The sequence below is a fragment of the Anolis carolinensis genome, chromosome 3, assembly GCF_035594765.1.
Source record: "Anolis carolinensis isolate JA03-04 chromosome 3, rAnoCar3.1.pri, whole genome shotgun sequence".
Taxonomy (NCBI): domain Eukaryota; kingdom Metazoa; phylum Chordata; class Lepidosauria; order Squamata; family Dactyloidae; genus Anolis; species Anolis carolinensis.
The window spans coordinates 85353578-85372736 of NC_085843.1; the positions used below are offsets into that span (position 1 = coordinate 85353578).

Genomic DNA, 19159 nt, shown 5'->3' on the forward strand with positions numbered 1-19159 from the left:
ACCGAGAAGAGAGAAGAAGCTCCGCCGCGTGGTGTGTAAGCGAGCACAAAGAGCGAGGCGTTCCCGGGCTGCCAGGCGGAGGGAGGCAGCCTCCTCTCTCCTCCCTTTCTCTGTTTCTGTTTCTGTTTCCGTCTGTCTCCCGCCCATTCATGGCGCTGGCGGCGGAGCTGGCGGCGCGGCTGAACTGCGCCGAGTACAAGAACTGGCTGAAGGCCGGGCAGAGCCTGCTGCTCCTCCGCGCCGCCCTCCAGCGCTTCGCCGGCGAGCAGGCCCACGCCTTCCACCAGCAGCTGGCCGCTCGCCTCCCGTCGCCGCCGGGAAGCCGCTGCCGCGGGCACTGCCTCCCGCGAGGAAAGCAGGTGAGGCCCCGACGGAAGGGAAGGGAAAGGCTCGTGGCTTGGAGAGGCGCCACCACTCAGTTCAGGCGGGGACTCCAACTCCCACAATTCCTAACAGCCAGCTGACCTTCTAAAACTACAACTCCCACCATTCCATAGTATTGAGCCGTGACATGAAAATGCTTGAAATGCCTGTATATGTCCATAATACGACCCATTTTTGTGTTCTCAAAGGCTTTCGTGGCTGGAATTCACATTTGCCTCAGGCAGACATGACTTCTTTCTCCCACCCTGAATATTCCACAGATATAAATCCCACTTGTCTAGTTCCCAACACCTCACAACCTCTGAAGATGCCTGCCATAGATGTGGGCGAAACGTCAGGAGAGAATGCTTCTGGAACATGGCCATACAGCCCGGAAACTCACAGCCACCCAGTAATCCATTTTTGTTCCGTATGCATATTGTATACATGCTTTGAAGGTAATTTTATACCTTTCTTTGATAACTTTATGTATGAAACAAAAGTTTGTATGCACTGCACCATCAAGAAGCAAAAGTGCCACCTTCTGAGCCACCTTTGTAGACAATTCAGGATTTTGGAAAAAGGGGTACTCAACCTGTATAAAACTTCATATTTTCCTAATTCCTATATCTTTGTAACTAATTATTTTGCCCGTTTTGTGTTGCACACACTCTGGTGCTAGGTAGGAAGCCCAGTTCTCTTGCCAGGCCTCCATCCTAGCCCCCTGCCTGAGTCTTTTCTCATCTGGTTTGTGAAGCTTCAGTTCCTTATTGTGAGTGTGAAGTACTGCTTGCCTTGCCTTGCCTTCTGGTTGATGAATTGTGTGCCATAACCCTCCGCCAAGCAGTTGGAGTGATGCTGCTAGCCATCTTTGAGGAATTTAAAATAGCTAGTTTCCTATCAGAAATACAAGTGATGCCACACAGTTTCCAGTAAATTCATCAGAAACAAATTATACTGGATGGATGAATGAACATAATACAGAGTAGTCCAGGATCAAACCAAAGGTCTAACTAGTCCAATGTTCTATTTCCACAGTTGCCTATCAGATGCCTATGGGTGCATCTACACTATAGAATTAATGCAGTTTGGCACCACTTTAACTGCCATAGTTCAATGCTATGGAATAATGGGAGTTGTAGTTTTACAAGAAAGGTAGTTTGTCTGTCTCTGCCAAAGAGAGCTGGTGTTTCATCAAACTACAAATCCCATGGTTCCAGAGCATTGAGCCATGCCAGTTAAAGTGAAGTCAAACTACATGAATTCTACACTATAAATCAGGCATGAGCAAACTTTGGCCCTCCGGGTGTTTTAGACTCCCAACTGCCACAATTCCTAACAGCTGAAGTTTGCCCATGCCTGCTGTAGGTGTTCCCTGTGGGAAGGCAGAAGGAGGACACAAGTACAACTGCTCTCTGAACTAAGGTATTCTTAGTATTACTTTTCATAGTGATGGGAGATTGATCAAAAGTATGTGTAGAAACTGCGGGTATTGGCTCATCATGAAGTTCTTGTGAGAAACAATTTCTAGTTGTAGTAAAACAAACGTGATTTTTTCCAAACTCTGAATATAGGGTTGTAAGGGAGTGATTTTTATCTGTTAACCACCCCACCAACCTCCAGTACCCCTTTCCAATTTGTGTTGAAATATTTACAGTCCTCTGGAAAACTTATACCTGAGATATACATGTGTATACTGTACATATACATATATATTTGGGGGAGGAGGAAACGGGTAGCTCAAGGTAGATTGGTCAAGATTATCTTCTCCCTTTTAGGCTAATGGGAGAACTATACTGCATCACAAATCTCCCCTGACAGAAGTAGTCCTGCTATCTGTATTTGCCTCCACTGGATTCAGGCTCCTATGTTGGCTTATGCTGATTTTAGTAGGTCTTTCCAGTTTGTACATACTGTAAAAAATAAGGGAAGGCTGTCTTCTCACAGTGAAGCAGTGTATAGCTGTACAATTACTCTGGATCAAGACTTTAAGTATCTATAGGAATACTTTTAGATAACTGTTGCTGGGGTATTCTATTTAATATCTTATTAAAACCGGTGACAATTATGAAGGTTGCAATGCAAATTGGACAAAAGAACATGTCTGGTCAAAAATGAAATCAGATTGATTTACAGAAAGGCGTTTGAAGACAGGGAAAATCGTTGCTTTGAAACATTTCTGGAAATGAGTACACTCATGGCAAGGAAATGATTTTTCTAAGCAGTGAAAAGAGCAACTCCTACTGACTGCTTTATCACAGGCTTTACATTTCTTGTTTTGATTCCAAGTTTTGATTTCTCCCACATCGAGAGGTCTATATTTGGAACTGAGAGCAAGAGTTGTGTGGCATGTCAGTTATTTCAAATCTTTGAAAATAAGTAGAGAGAGAGGTTAGAAGAGGCATTGACAAGAAACACTCAAAATGCATTTGGTGGGCAGCATTTCCTGATTCTTTGCTGAGCTGCCAAACTAATTTGGCAGTCATCATCAATATTGATAGCTCAAGGGTGCCAAGGTGCCATCACTCAAATGATTGCTTCACATAATGTTACTGCACATAATTTGTCAAAAGAGGTTGGGCAGGAGGTACATCACAGTTAATTAAGTAATTGAAGTTCTGCAGCCAACCTGTGCTCATATGGACTCTGTATTGTGGTGGCAATTTAAAAATTACTCACTGATGCCAAAATGGCATCATTCATATTGGTGATAAACCTCACTCAAATTATAAAGAAAGCATCAAATATTTTAGATAGAGAGCTTTTTCTCTCTCCTGCCAGACTAAATGTGACAAGCAGCAATTCAAGGTTCACAACTTTTAACTACCCCAAGAGCTTGTCTGCATGAAACAGAAGTCCACATCCAGGGATGTCTAGTCTGTAACATGGAGTAAAATGTGTTAACCCAGATTTACCCCGTGTTATTAAAGTGAAGTCAGGGAATGCTCCAGAATTTTACCAAAACTCTGGAGCAGCTCCACATTTTGTGGTGAGTGTGGACACAGCAGATCAGCTCCAAAGCTCATTTGTCTGCTGGTCACATGGGCCAGCACCACCATCAGGGCTGTGTCGTTCTCATCCCTGTGACAGCCTGCTGGGGAGCTTCAGAGAGCTCCTCGACATCGCTGGGCACCTTTGCTGACATCATTAGTTTTCAAGATCAGGGAGAAAGAGGTAGGTGATGCCCCCCTCTCCTTAGTAGCATAGCCACCTTTACTGATACCAGCAGAGGTGTCCAGCAATGGCCAGGAGTTCTCTAGAGCTCTCCAACTAGCTGCCAAGTTAACAGGATGGACACGACAGGTGCAGGTAATCAGCCTGCAGGGTTGAACTAGTTTTAGTCCCATTGGACATTTAGACTCCATTGCCACCACTACAGTCAGTCAGTCAGGAGCAGCACATCTGAACGGTTCTGTGGCATCTGGGGCCAGCCAAAGAATTGCTAGTCTAGACCAACCTTGGATTTTGGTGTACATGTAAGTTAGCTTTAAGCCTGCACGTTGGATAAGGCTTCACAAATTGAATGTGACCTGTCCAGACTCCACAGCTCTGTGGCATTGTTGTTGTTGTTGTTTGTACCTTCAAGCAATTTCTGTCCTGTGGCAACCCTAAGGTGAACCTATCAAGGGGTTTTCTTGGCACGATTGCTTCAGGGGAGGATTGCCTTTGCCTTTCTTTTTTGTGACTGAGCAGGTATTTGAGTCTTGGTCTCAAGAGTTGTAGTCCAGCATTCAAACCTACTATGCTGACTTGCTATCATAGGTGTATTACAAAACCATTTGTATTCTAGGCTACTACAATCATGGGATAATAGAATGTTGGACTAGAACTGGGAAGGCCTGGATTTAAAGCCCATCAAGGGTACCTTTGGGCCAATCACCATCTCTTAAGTTAGCCTGCTTCATAGTGCTTTTGGGGATATAAAAATACGGAAGAATGACCTGAATTTCTTGGAAAGAGGTAGAATATAACACATTTTGGAGCATTCTCAAGACTGATTGAACCCAATGAGCACTGAAAGGATGTCAATTTTTTTAAAAAGTTCATGTGAGCTAGATTTTAGAGAGGTAGCTGAATGGTTTTTACTCCCTCCTTCGAGTTTTAAGACATCTATGATCTTTCTATCTCTCATTGACGTACTGTACGCATTTATGATTCTTACATGACAAAAATACACACTCAGAGGACATTCACAGACAAGCTGCTGTGAAACAATTCTGCATGCCACCCTTGCAGCTCTGGGTATGAAATGTTGAGTGGAAGGACCCAGAAGAATGGGCGAAATTGTTCTGGAATTATATGAAACCCCACTGGAAGCAACCACATTGCACAAAAAATGTCTTGCCATCTGGAGCAGCCTCAACAGAGTTAGATTTCCTTCTGCCATGTGTTTAGTTGCTTGCATGTCATGACAGAGGAAGAAACCGCCAAACTGCAGGAATATTTGACGCAATGGTTTAGACATGTTCATTGAAACGCAAAAACTATTTGACAATATAAAAGATCCCTTCAGAACGGATACTCCTCTGAACTGGTAACAATGTTGTGGTGAGGAAAACATTCCTTAATAACAAAGGTGGTATTTGAGGCTCACGGTGCATTGGAATCAATTATGTTAAATACAATAATTATATATGCTTACTCAAGAACTGAAACCTATTGCAGTGTCCCTTCTTTGTGTCCCATTGATAGGAAGAATACACAGGACATGGGAAAATGATTAGTCTCTGGTGACATGCCAGTTTTTGAATGACCTCCCTTTGGAGGCCTGATGAACACCAACTCTGATATCATTTCAACACACTCAAAGGAGCCTCTGGTGGCGCAACGGATTAAACCCTTGTGCCGGCAGGGCTGCTGACTTGAAGGTTGGGTTGCTGACCTGAAGGTTGCCGGTTCGAATCTGGGGAGAGCACAGATGAGCTCCCTCTGTCAGCTCCAGTTCTCCATGCAGGGACATGAGAGAAGCCTCCCACAAGGATGGTAAAATATCAAAACATCCCCTAGGCAACGTCCTTGCAGATGGCCAATTCTCTCACACCAGAAGTGACTTGCAGTTTCTCAAATTGCTCCTGACAAGGAAAAAAAAACACATGCAAAGGGAAGCAAAGGCAAACCCCTTTAGAATACATTATGCCAAGAAATCTCATGATAGGTTCGCCTTAAAGTTATAAATGTCAGAAATGACTTGAAGGCATGCACCAACAACAATGCTTGTTGAATTTCTGCTTGTCACAAGCTTTTAAAATTGTAATATTTTTAGCAATAAGTACGATGCTTGGAAAACATTAAACAACAGGGAGCCTACAAATTACATTTGAGTATGCCCTGGTTAGTACTTGAATGGAGTCTGCCAACGGATATCAGATGCTGTAAGGCTATATTTCAGAGGAAGGAACTGTCAAAACCACCTCTGAATATTCCTTGCTTAAGTAAATCCTATGGAATTAGTTGGGTCACTGTAAGTTGACAGGGTATGCCTACACATCAGCATAGTGATACACAGCAAAATCAAGATTTGCTGTGGGATTTCTTTTTAATATTTTAAAGCCATGGTTGGTTGAATTTGTGGGTGCAAAAAAAATCATGGATACAGTGAGCTGACTGTATATTGCTGTTTCTGTTAATTTGTAGTTTCAGCCTGTCTGCACCCTGTGTAAAGAATGGAAAAAGGAGATTTTGAAACATCACACTCACAGGAATGGGGAGGTGAACTGGGGAAACTGCAGGCCTTGGCTCTGGCCTTCTAATCCTTGGGAAATTGCAAAGGTAATGCCTGCTGGTTTTCCCTTTTTACAAGCATGGTGACAACATTGTTTTTCATTCTTCCTCAAGATACAGTATCATTAATTCATACAAGTGATGGGAAAATTGTAGCACTGGACCTTAGTACTAAATATATTTCTTAAAATACACAAAAGTGCTGTTGGCTAATGCAGAATAAACTTGATTTAACTTAATTTTTTATAATGGTATAACCAGACCTGGAGTCAAATTGTAATCTAAGACCCCTTCTACACTGCCATATAATCCAGATAATCAAAGCAGATAATAATCATTATCTGCTTTGAACTGGATTATATGAGTCTACACTGCCATATAATCCAGCTCAAAGCAGATCATCTGAATTTTATATGGCAGTGCAGAAGGGGCCTAAGTTTCACCTGTGTGTATAATAGTGGGCTGAATGCATGTATATCAAGGTAAGGCATAAACAAAAACCAAGTATAACACATGTGGTGGGTCCAGCAGAATTATAGGACCCAGACTTGTCTGAAAGCAGCCAAACAACATCCTTTCCTCTCCCCGTCCCACTTGATATCTTATTTTGTAACTGATTAGTTTAGTCATTTTCTTATATTTGTATTGGAAAACACAGACGATTTACTGAATGAGTGTTTGTAAGGTTCACTGAAGAGGAATCAGACAAACTGTATAATACTTTTTCTTTCCAAACAGGTGCTGTCTGGATACATTCAACTGCAACTTCCATTATTCCCGTGGCCTACACTTTTTATATACACACATGTGTACAAAAGCACACACCCCCTTGATGGATTGTCACCTTGTCGTGGTGAGGGGGCTTGCGTGTTCCAATGAACCTGTGGGCACAACCACTGGAGTCATGCACTCCCAGGAGGGGCCACAGGGGAGGATCCAGACCAAGCACAATCCGAAGACCCTAAGACCTCAATGGCGGAGCAGGCGGAGGATAACATGGTACATGTTACAATGGCTGTGAAGGCGGAAGAAGCCACTCTCATTGTGTTAACCACACCACTGCTGGGACCTCACTCTGTGAAGACTGTGTGTTGACCGGCCGTGCACCAACTTCCACACATTAAAAAAAATCACGCACAGGCGTCTTCCAAGAAAAATAAAAACAAACCAACAAAAGTCCCATGACAATCAGCGAGCAGCGACAGGGGCAGGATTGTGAATCTGGAAGCCCTTAGTCACAGGCTGGCACATGGGCGGTGGATATGGACTCAGTCGTTCTACCTCAAGGTCCGAGGCAGTTGAGTAGTCCGGCAACTGTATCCATGACTGAGCAGCCCTTTTTAGGATCCACTCTGCTCACCCCACATGGGGAAGGGGCTAGAAAAGGTGCCCTAAACATAGTCTGCCTCTCTTATCCCTGAATGGACTGCCGCATCGAGAGGGGTCACCACTCTGCAGCCAAAAAATTAAAATGAACTTTGGAACATGGAACGTACGGACACTGTTGGATAACACTGACAGCAAACGCACCAAATGCAGGACTGCTGCTATCATTGCAAGGGAGCTGGGACGCTTTAACATTGACATAGCAGCCCTTCAGGAGACCCGGAGAGCAGGAGCGGGACAGCTGAAGGAAGAAAAAGGAGGCTACACCTTCTTCTGGAAGGGACTGCCTGAAGAAGAGCGAAGAATACACGGAGTTGGCTTTGCTATTAGAAATGACCTGGTGAAGCACATGACTGAAGCACCCACTGGCATCAGTGAACGACTCCCAACCTTCTGAATTAACCTTGTCAAAAACCAACAGGCAACCATCATATGTGCCTATGCACCAAAACTAGATGCTGACGAAAACATCAAGGAAAATTTTTATTGTCAGCTGGACACCATCCTATCGGAGATACCTAAGAAGGACAAAATCATCCTCCTGGGGGACTTTAATGCAAGAGTCAGACAGGACTCTGACCTGTGGCCAGGGATCATAGGAAAAGACGGGGTCAGAAACAGCAACTCGAATGGCATCTTGCTTCTCACCAAATGTGGAGAGCACAACCTTGTCATCACCAATACGCTCTTCCGCCAGAAAAACAAGCTCAAGACATCATGGAAGCACCCCCAGTCAAAGCATTGGCACCTCTTGGACTATGTAATTACACGTGCCAGAGACTGCCGCGATGTGCTTCTCACAAGAGCCATGACAGGTACTGATGACTGCTGGACAGACCACAGCTTAATCCGATCCACGATGGCTATCAAGATCGTCCCCAAACGCAGACTCCAAGGAAGAAAAACAAGGCGTAAAATGAACACTCAAGCCCTTCAGGAGCCCTCCAAACGAGCCCTTCTCCAAACAACACTCAAGGATCATCTACCCATATAACACCCCGAAAATTTTGAGGAACATTGGAACAAACTGAAGACCTCCATCATCACAGCCTGTGAAGAAACCATTGGATACCAAACTAAGAAGACTGGTTTGACGATAACGATGAAGAGATCCAACAGCTAATTGATAACAAAAGGAAAGCCTTCCAAACATGGCAGAGAGACGCCAACTGTGCTGCCAAGAAAAAGATCTATGCCAGTGCAAAAGCTGAGGTCCAAAGAAGGACCAGAGAACTCAAGAACATCTGGTGGACAAAGAAGCCTGAAGAAATCCAACACTTTTCAAAGCCACAAAGATCATCTACGGACCAAGAAACCATGGCATACAGCCTCTACGCTCATCAGATGGAACCAAACTTCTGAAGGACAAAACATCAATTGCACTACGTTGGAAAGAGCACTACCAGAACCTGCTGAATTGCAACTCCAATGTGGCTGAAGAGGCCCTCTCACAAATCCCACAACAACAAACCAGGGATGAGCTTGCAGCACTGCCTAGTTTGGAAGAAGTCAGCAATGCCATCAGCCAACAAAAAAACAACAAAGCCAGCTGACCTGATGGGATCCCTGCTGAAATCTTCAAAGAGGGTGGACCTGAGCTGATAGAACAACTCCACCAGCTCATTGAAAAAGTGTGGGTGACCGAGAAAATCCCAGCAGACTTCAAGGATGCCACCATCATCACCCTTTTCAAGAAAGGGGATAGAACAGACTGTGGGAACTATCGCGGTATCTCCCTTCTAATCTCTGCTGGGAAAAATTATCGCAAGAATCCTTGCAAACCGCCTTCTCCCTGTCTCAAAAGACACCCTCCCAGAATCCCAGAATGGCTTCCGCCCCTCCAGAGGAACAGTGGACATGATCTTCATTTCACAACAGTTCCAAGAAAAATGCAAGGAACAAAACCAACCTCTGTACATGGCATTCATTGACCTTGCAAAGGCATTCGACACAGTGAATCGCAGTGCTCTCTGGACCATCCTCCAAAAAATTGGGTGCCCTGACAAATTTGTGAACATCCTGCGGCTCCTCCATGATGACATGATGGCAACAGTCTTGGACAGCAACAGTTCCCAAAGTGACCCATTTAAGGTGGAATCAGATGTCAAGCAGGGATGTGTTATTGCCCCTACCTTATTTTCCTTCTTCATCGCTATGATACTTCACCTTGTTGATGGGAGGCTTCCCACTGTTGTGAAAATCATCTATCGGATAGATGGCAAGCTATTTAACCTCAGCAGACTGAGAGCTAAAACCAAGGTCACCACAACATCTGTTATAGAACTCCAGTATGCCGATGACAACGTAGTCTGTGTGCACTCAGAAGAAGGCCTACAAGCCACTCTAAACACCTTCGCAGAAGCATACGAGAAGCTCAGCCTCTCATTGAACATCGAGAAAACCAAAGTGCTCTTCCAACAGGCACCAGCTAATCCCTCTGCAAAGCCAGGAATACAACATAATGGTGTCACATTAGAAAATGTTGACCATTTCCGCTACCTTGGCAGCCACCTCTCCACAAAAGTCAACATCGACACTGAAATACAACACCGCCTGAGCTCTGTGAGTGCAGCATTTTCCAAATGAAGCAGAGAGTGTTTGATGATCGGGACATCCGTAGAGATACCAAGGTGCTTGTTTATAAAGCCATTGTCCTCCCAACCCTGCTCTACGCCTGCAAAATGTGGACGGTCTACAGACGTCACACTCAACTCCTAGAGCGTTTCCATCAGCGTTGCCTCAGAAAAATCCTGCAAATCTCTTGGGAAGACAGGTGGACAGCGTGCTTGAGGAAGCAAAGACCACCAGCATTGAAGCGATGCTCCTACGCCATCAACTCCGCTGGACTGGCCATGTTGTCCAAATGCCCGATCACCGTCTCCCAAAGCAGTTACTCTACTCCGAACTCAAGAACAGGAAACATAATGTTGGTGGGCAGGAAAAGAGATTTAAAGATGGGCTTAAAGCCAACCTTAAAAACTGTGGCATAGACACTGAGAACTGGGAAGCCCTGGCCCTTGAGCGCTCTAATTGGAGGTCAGCTGTGACCAGCAGTGCTGAGGAGTTTGAAGAGGCATGAATGAAGGGCTTAAGGGAGAAACGCGCCAAGAGGAAGGCCCTTCAAGCCAACCCTGACCGGGACCGCCTTCCACCTGGAAACTGATGTCCTCACTGCGGGAGAACATGCAGATCAAGAATAGGTCTCTTCAGCCACCTACGGACATACCCCCAAGACAACAGAAATGGAAGACAATCGTCCTCGAACTATGAGGGATTGCCTAAGTAAGTACAAAAGCACACACCCACACCTCAGTACACATGGTTAGGGAGATTTAAAACTCCACTCTACACTCACTCAAACATAGGGATCCAGGGTGGGAAGCGATTATGGAAGCAAATCTCTCTCTTACCCTTTCATGATCTCCATTGAGATTGTTATCTTCCATAGCTACTAGAGACAGGAAGACAAATATTTCAGAAATCAGGGAATGAGTTGTGGTTCTTAACCTGTGGTCTCTGGAGGGCCATAGTGTCGTCATGGGGTCCACAAAGGATTGATGTCATATATCATTAGTGTTGATACTATTATTTGGAATCATTATAATCAAGATATTATATTATAATAGGAGTGTGTGTATTAACAGATTAACTTACATGCTCTTCTCTCTAAATTCGAAGGACCTTTGTGAGAAAATTGAAATAACTACTTGATGCAGTCTAGTGTCTTAAATTTTGAGTTAAGTCTTGGTGGTATGCAGCCACAAAAGGTATTTAAAGGGGTGGTCTGTGGTAAAGAAAAGGTCGGGAACCACGGAGACTGTGAAAAGTAGTTGGATCTCACCAACCTTGTGCATACAGTGTCTAAAGTCCATATGCAACCCTACAACTATGGATTCTACACTCCTGATTGAAATTAAAAACGATATACAGCCAACCCTCCATGTTCACGGGGATTAAAGGCATAGGGCTCCAACAAAAGTTTACCTGATTTAACATCTCTCTAGAAGTATCTAGATTCTTTAGCATGACTCTGTAGTCAACTTCCATATTGGAGGACCTAGAGATTCCTATTGAGATTTTCTCTCTAGGAATATCTAGATCCTCCAGCATGAATCCATTTATTTATTTTTGTAGTACAGTGTTCCCTCACTACTTCCCGGTTCACTTTTCGCGGATTCACTGTTTCGCGGTTTTTCAATAAACTCTAAAATAATATTATAAATCATAAAAAATTACAATTTACAGCCTAAGGAAGGGAGGAAGGAGAAGCCGAAGGGAGATAAAAGGAGCCCAAGTGGCAACGGGAGGAGAAGGAGGCGATTTATCAACACACAATTGGTTGATAAAGACTTAAAATAGTGTATAACTACTACAATAATGTATAAATATTAAAATAAATATAGCACCCCTACTTCGCGGATTTTCACTCATTGCGGGTGGTCCTGGAACCTAACCCCCGCGATAAGTGAGGGAACACTGTATTATTTTTATTTCAATATAAAAAGAAAACAAATACCTAAACATATATCTACCTAACCAAAATATCTTAGCATTACGTAAGTTAATGAATGATCACACAAATATACATTTCTATCATGACTAAACATAAATCTAAAAACACTAACATAAATTTATACCGTAAGTGATTAAAATTATTTCTGGTAGAAGTTGACCATAGAGTTGCACTGGAAAACCTAGAGATTCCCAGAGAGAACATTTTAATCAAATCCAAGAATAACCTAATCCATAAATGTGGAGAGCTGACTGTACAGTCTTGATGTTTGATTGTGGAAAATGAATGCAGTAGTTACTTAAGGGTGCTATAAATCACAGATTGGTAGTTGGTTTTTGAGACGATCCAGTAAATTCTTAAGTGTGTCATTGTAGAAGGTTATTGAATTGAAGGATATTGAAGGCTTGGTGTGAGATGCAGATATGCCCCATTGACTGTTGGTGTTCTTCTTCATTGCTTAGGCTTACATGCCTCCTGGGAAAGCTGATAGCTGTGGTCCTGACAAGTGTGACGCATCAGGACTCTTAAACCTTTTTACTTTTTGTGATTACTTCAGCAACATTGATCAAAAGAAGGTCAGAGAGGTAATTTGAAGGCTGATGTTGACATCTTTCCCCTCATTCGTTCTGAATATGTTTCTCAAATGCATTTCCGACGTTCCCACCAGTGTTCTCCCTCCTCTTCTAGTAAACACTTAGACCAGGGGTCCCCAAACTAAGGCCCGGGGGCCGGATGCGGCCCTCCAAGGTCATTGACCTGGCCCCTGTCCTAAACTTTAGACTTAGGGTTGACTTAGGGTCTACCTGGTCTTTGGAGACCTTTTTGCTTACCTATGGTCTTATGAGATCGTCTAGATGGTCTTTGAAGGTCTCTTTGCTTAGCTACAGCCTTATGAGACCATCTAGATGGCTTTAGGAGGTCACTTTCCTTACCTATGATCCTATGAGACCATCTAGATGGCCTTTGAAGGTCCCTTTCCTTACCTATGGCCTTATGAGACCATCTAGATGGCTTTTGGAGGTCACTTTCCTTACCTATGGTCCTATGAGACCGTCTAGATGGCCTTTGAGGGTCCCTTTCCTTACCTATGGTTTTATGAGATTGTCTAGATGGCCTTTGGGGGCCCCTTTCCTTACCTATGGTTTATGAAACCATCTAGATGGTCTTTGAGGGTCCCTTTCCTTACCTATGGTCTTATGAGACTATCTAGATGGTCTTTGGAGGTCTCTTTGCTTGCCTATGGTCTTATGAGATCATCTAGATCAGGGGTCCCCAAGGTCATTGACCTGGCCCCTGTCTTAAACTTTAGGCTTAGGGTTGACCTAAGTCTGAAATGACTTGAAGGCACACAACAACAACAACCTTAATTTTGGACTATTTCATCATAGTCTGGCCCCCTAACAGTCTGAAGGACTGTGAACCAGCCCTGCACTTAAAAAGTTTGAGGACCCCTGACCTAGACTTTGCATGGTGCTGCTCCCATGAATTCTCTGTATAAGGAATCATAGGTTATCCAGAAGCAGGATCTCACTGGAAAAGTCCATGAAACCAGCATTTCCTCTTTCTCCTGAAATCTCTGCTGCTTATGGACAATTAGGGAGAGGGAAGAAGTGATTTCCATTCCCTCTAGAGGAACTCTTTCAAGATTCAGCAGAGAACGTCTGGTCAATGACCTCGGAAGTCTCCCAGACTCCTCCAAAAGTTCATTTTAAAATGATTGTAGATGATTTTTTTTCTTTGCCCCAAACTCATATAAACATAAAAACATATAAAAGCTACATGTCTACCCCAGACTCCCAGTCCTGGCTTTTAGGCTACAAGCCAGGTGAAAATGGTAAATGGAAGTGACATGATGCCATTACCAATGCCGTGAAGTCTATCCACGCAGCCTGTGGGAGGTTGCTTACCTAAATGAGCTGATTTCAGAATATTATTACTAGGGTTGCCTATGAAATCTGGAGAGGCTCCTGTACCTTTAATTGTTGTGTTGAAACAGGAATTCTCACAGATGCTGCTTTCATACAACCAGGTAGCAAACACCTGCTGCAATTCCCTCTTCAATGCAACCATTAGAAGTCCAGAGGCCTCTCCAATTTCCAGTTCCATTGCTATTGCTTTATTTCTGCCCCACCTTTTCCTCAAATTTGGGACACAAAGAGACTATTCATTACAGTAGATTATGTATGCCCACAGATAGATAGATGTGGTAAAATATAATAAGCTTAAAGGCTGATTTTCAAAGCTATTAGAAGCACTGATGCCTTTAGTAATCTGCATGGTCTGTACTACATGGAGTATTTCCATCTCATTGCAATTGACAGCAGCGTGTGGCCCTGGGGTAGAAATATATCACTCATTTAGGCCTCATTCCCCTGCCACCTCCCACAGCGCAAGGCTATAACTTAGTAATTGCTTTCCACAGCCCCTGCTGGGTTTTACAGTCCACCTGTTTTTCTTTACGTTTACATCTCTAGGTGATTAAGTGCCGCAATGAACTAATGCACTCTTCAGATATGAAAGTCTCCTCTTCCTGGCTGAAGCAGTTCGGAAACCATATTCAGAATTTGCTTGCTGAGTTTCAACATGTTCCCGAGGCCCAAATGGCTACTACAAGTATAGAAAAGGTTAAATGATTATTAATGCAAATCTGGCTGCTGTTGATAATCATCATCATTATTCCTTGGCACAGTGTGTTAAAGCGCTGAGCTGCTGAACTTGTGGACCAAAAGGTCCCAGGTTCAAATCCCGGGAGCAGAATGAATGCCTGCTGTTAGCCCCAGCTCTTGCCAACCTAGCAGTTCGAAAACATGCAAATGTGAGTAGATCAATAGGTACCGCTCTGACGGGAAGGTAACTGCGCTCCATGCAGTCATGCCGGCCACATGACCTTGGCGGTGTCTATGGACAACGCCGGCTCTTCAGCTTAGAAATGGAGATGAGTACCAACCCCCAGAGCCAGACATGACTGGACTTAATGTCAGGGGAAACCTTTACCTTTACCTATGCATTATAACAGCAATGCATTACAAAAAACATTTGTATGGATCAACAAAGAGTTTAGTATAATTATTGCAAGTCCTGAATACAAAATAACAAAGAATCACATAGCACCTTTAAGACTGATATTTTATATATAACATAAGCTTCTATGTATTGGAATTAACTTTGTCAGATTTGTAATCTTTGTATAAGGTAAAGGTAAAGGTTTCCCCTGACGTTAAGTCCAGTCATGTCTGACTCTGGGGGTTGGTGCTCATCTCCATTTCTAAGCCAAAGAGCCGGCATTGTCTATAGACACCTCCAAGGTCATGTGGCCGGCATGACTGCATGGAGCGCTGTTACCTTCCCGCCGAAGCGGTACCTATTGATCTACTCACATTGGCATGTTTTCGAATTGCTAGGTTGGGCAGGAGCTGGAGCTAACAGCGGCCGCTCACGCTGTTCTCGGGGTTTGAACCTGGGACCTTTTGGTCTCTAGCTCAATGCTTTAACGCACTTCGCCACCGGGGCTCCTCAATCTTTGTACAGGGATGGGCAATATTCCGGATAATATTGCACTGCACCTTTCATCAGCACCTATTCAGCATAGCCAATAAGGAATGCTGGAAGTTGCAGTCGACAGACTTCTCAAGAACCACTCTTTGGTCACCCTTTTGGTGTATAAATAAACAATCAACTTGGTGAAGTGGATTGAAATGCAATGCAGAAAGTACCAACAATGATAGTTTCTGTTATGGCAAAATAAGCTTACTGTAGGACTGCTTTGGAGGAGATGGCAAGCATTAAAATGTTTGACACTTGAAGAAAATAGAAGGCTTGTTCTGTACACACCCACTTCATGTGGAAGAAAACAAAAAACAAGATGCAAAAAAGCAATTTCAAATTTATAAAAAATAAACATTCCAATTAAATGAAATATTTTATGCTGTGCCATTGACACCTGTGTTTATCACAAAAATTGCTCTTGAAACTTTGTGTCAAGAATTGTAGCAGAATCAAAGGAAAAGCATTTGCTGGAATCCTCTTGATAGCTTGGGATATGTGTGTGTCTCATTGTGGAAGGCACTATTTGTAGTCTCCTTATGCATCTTCTAAAATCTCTCTCTGAGTAGCAGTCAAATCCCATGGTATGCTGCTGTGGCTAGCAGGAGGAGAGAGAGAGAGAATGAAGCAACAAAGGGTCAAGGCTTGTCTTTGCTGCAGTTCCCCAGTTACAGAAGGGAAAACGTTTGGCCATTATCAACTGGAGCAACACCATACATGGCTTGATAGCTGCTGAGGAGGCTAAAGGACACAGAACTATATGTATGAAGCTTTTATGTTTTGCATGCCCAATGCAGGATTCTAGGCCACAGTTTCCAAAACATTTATAAAATACAAGGATGTTAATGCAGGATAGGCTTGCTGATCTCCACTGCTCAAAAATGACTAAATCATTTACAACAATGTGCATTCACAATGGACTTGTTGGTTAAGATCCCATACAGCCCATCAGAGCGTAAGAGTTTTTGTAAGCTCACAACAACAAGACTCATGGTTTTCCCATAGTGTCCCTCCTGAACAACTATTCCATGGCTGGTGGAAAGTGTGGGGAAATTCAGGCTATGTCCCATAAGCCAGACACAGACGGATCACGTCACCCATCAAGTGTCTCATTGGATGATGTTGTCAGTCTGTGTCCATGGCCATATTCTTTTCCAGTCTACTGTATTCTCCATATAGATTCTTTAAGGGTATTAATGCAACAAAACCATGAGTCCTTGAGGTTTGTTTGTGTGCTTTGGTTATTATGGAGGGGTGGAAGAGAACGCCATCCTCTAAAATTACCAAAAACCATACATAGTCACAAGGTAGAGGGGCATTGGTATATGTTCCTAGCAGAATGCCAGCCAGAGCCTCCAACCCAAATATAAATCAATTAAATAGCTTCACAGGAATATCACAATCTGATTAGCATACTTTGGTGGAATGACATATTAAAAATCTCTAATGTAATAAATTACCTTGAATTACATTACAAGTTCTGTTTGTGTTTCTCAAACAGTAGTTTCCTAGGCTTACTACTAAACATTTAAAATTTCATTAGCAGTTCATGATAGGTTACAGTGTCTGTTCAAAGATGTATAAGATGAAGATGCCTGTGCAACGTTGAATCTTTGGATCTGATTGGTAAAGGCATCTTCACAATCACATTCCAAAGAGTATGGATATACTATATTAGGCATGGAGAGATGTGTTTTCCTCTGGATGTTGTTGGACTGCAGCTTCCGTTGTCTCCTATCATTGGTTATGCTGGTTAAGGCTGCTGAGAGTTACCATCCAACAGTATCCAAAGTGCTACATGTTCCTCATCACCTGAAAAAGAGTATCTCTATTTATAGACTATGGTACTGATATGACTTATAGTCCTGACATTAAAGTCTAGTCTTTTCAGTCATGACTTCCTTATCAAGTCAAATAGCTTTTTATAGCATAGTTTTCTGTTTGTCTGTCTTTTAACCAATCAAATAGCTCCTGAAATCTGATTGGGCTGTTCATGTACCAGGGGAAGATCAGCTTGATGGACTGGAAGGTGAAATGAGCCCAGGCCAGATGACTGAAATAGAGGCAGAGCTGATAAAAGAGAGACTTAATGAAATCAGGCTTTGCATGGAGGAACAGGGAACAATGTCAAAAGAGGTAAGAAACATAAAATATAGTTTGGTTTTAATGAAATATTGCCAGTATTGTTCCCTGTTTAGATTGGGTCAGGCAATTTACAGACTTCCAAATGTCGTTGGATTGCATCTGCTGTCACTTCTAACCTGTATAGTCAATAGTAAAATTGATGAGAGCTGCCGTCTATCCAAGGGCTCATTCCTGTTGTAATACTATGCTCAATACAACTGACCAGGGAATCAGTTTACTATTATCAATTTTTTTACTTTACTATTTTTTTTATTTTACTATTTATTATTACTGTATCTGGAACATGTCCATACAGCTCGGAAAACTCACAGCAACCCAGTGATTCCAGCCATGAAAGCCTTCGACAAAACAGTTTACTATTAATTTATGGAAGTTTAGAAAGCAGTGATATTTTAAGAGATGTTGCAGGGGTAAAGTGGAAAGCATTAGACCAGTGTCACAGTGTGAGTTTAGTGACTAAGAATGCATCTACACTGTAGAATTAACGCAATGTGACACCACTTTAACTGCTATCGAATCCTAGTGTGTGTCCCTTTAAAATACTCATTTTACTTTTTAAAAACTTGCAGTGTATTTTCTTCTCAGGATTCCAACAGAATACAAGCTGTAAGGAATTTCATCCACAGCAATCATGACCTTCAAAGAAATTTGCAGGAAGAAGTGCAGAACCTAGAAGACTTAGTACAAAAAATGAACAGTCAAGAACAGGTGGTAAAAGAGACAGAAGAAGTAAATTGTGAACAAAAAAGTGATGAAGGTAAGTACACACATTTTAAAGTTTACATTTCCCCCCCCCCATAGCATTTGAGCAGATAGCGGGTATGAATACCATCATACAAAAGGCTCAATTCAATCAGAATTTCCCTAGTTAGTTTACATGGACATACACAGATGTGATTTCTATTTATTTGCTTTCTTAGAAATGTGTGGTCACAATGATACTGTGGAAATTACAACTGTCAGGTCCTCTATTAGGCTGCTCTAGAATCTGGACTGAGGGGATGAAAACTCTTTCAAGTCCAAATGCAATTCTGGGGATGTTCTAAGGGGCCAGATTCAGTGGTGGGTGAAACCAAAAATTCCAATATGTTTTTCTTGAATCTCTTTTGAAATTGACAAAACCCTGCACAACAGCTGATAAACCACACAACAGTGATCTTATGGGAGGAAAGGTGGGCCTTCTGAGAAACCTGGGGAGATGGGTTTGGTCCCAGGGTCTGAGGTTCTCCACCCCTGGTCTAAACTCTGTAATTCTATAGCGCTATACACGTAAGCACGTCTAATCAACATGCAGAGATGGACATTTACTAGCTTCCCTCCAATTCAATTATTCTTGTAATAACGGGGAGAAAAAGTCTGAATAGGACAGTTCTCTCCTGTGCGTGGAGGCTGTCCGTATGATCAGAGTTGCAAGTCACAGGGAGAGCACCATAAGTAGGGGAAACATTCTTGCTTTAACTCATTAATCTCTATGTGTAGAGAATCACA

General features: G+C 42.9%; 1 protein-coding gene across 1 annotated transcript in view; it reads left to right on the plus strand.

Annotated features, from left to right (window-relative positions):
• Positions 1 to 19159, plus strand: part of c3hxorf38 (chromosome 3 CXorf38 homolog) — a 22078-nt gene continuing 2919 nt past the window's right edge. Inside the window, exons 1-6 of the mRNA XM_062975187.1 lie at positions 1 to 359; positions 5998 to 6132; positions 12445 to 12567; positions 14458 to 14607; positions 17495 to 17662; positions 18257 to 18428. Of these exons, the coding sequence (XP_062831257.1) occupies positions 150 to 359; positions 5998 to 6132; positions 12445 to 12567; positions 14458 to 14607; positions 17495 to 17662; positions 18257 to 18428 (958 nt within the window). The 5' untranslated portion in view covers positions 1 to 149. The remainder of the gene's footprint in view (positions 360 to 5997; positions 6133 to 12444; positions 12568 to 14457; positions 14608 to 17494; positions 17663 to 18256; positions 18429 to 19159) is intronic.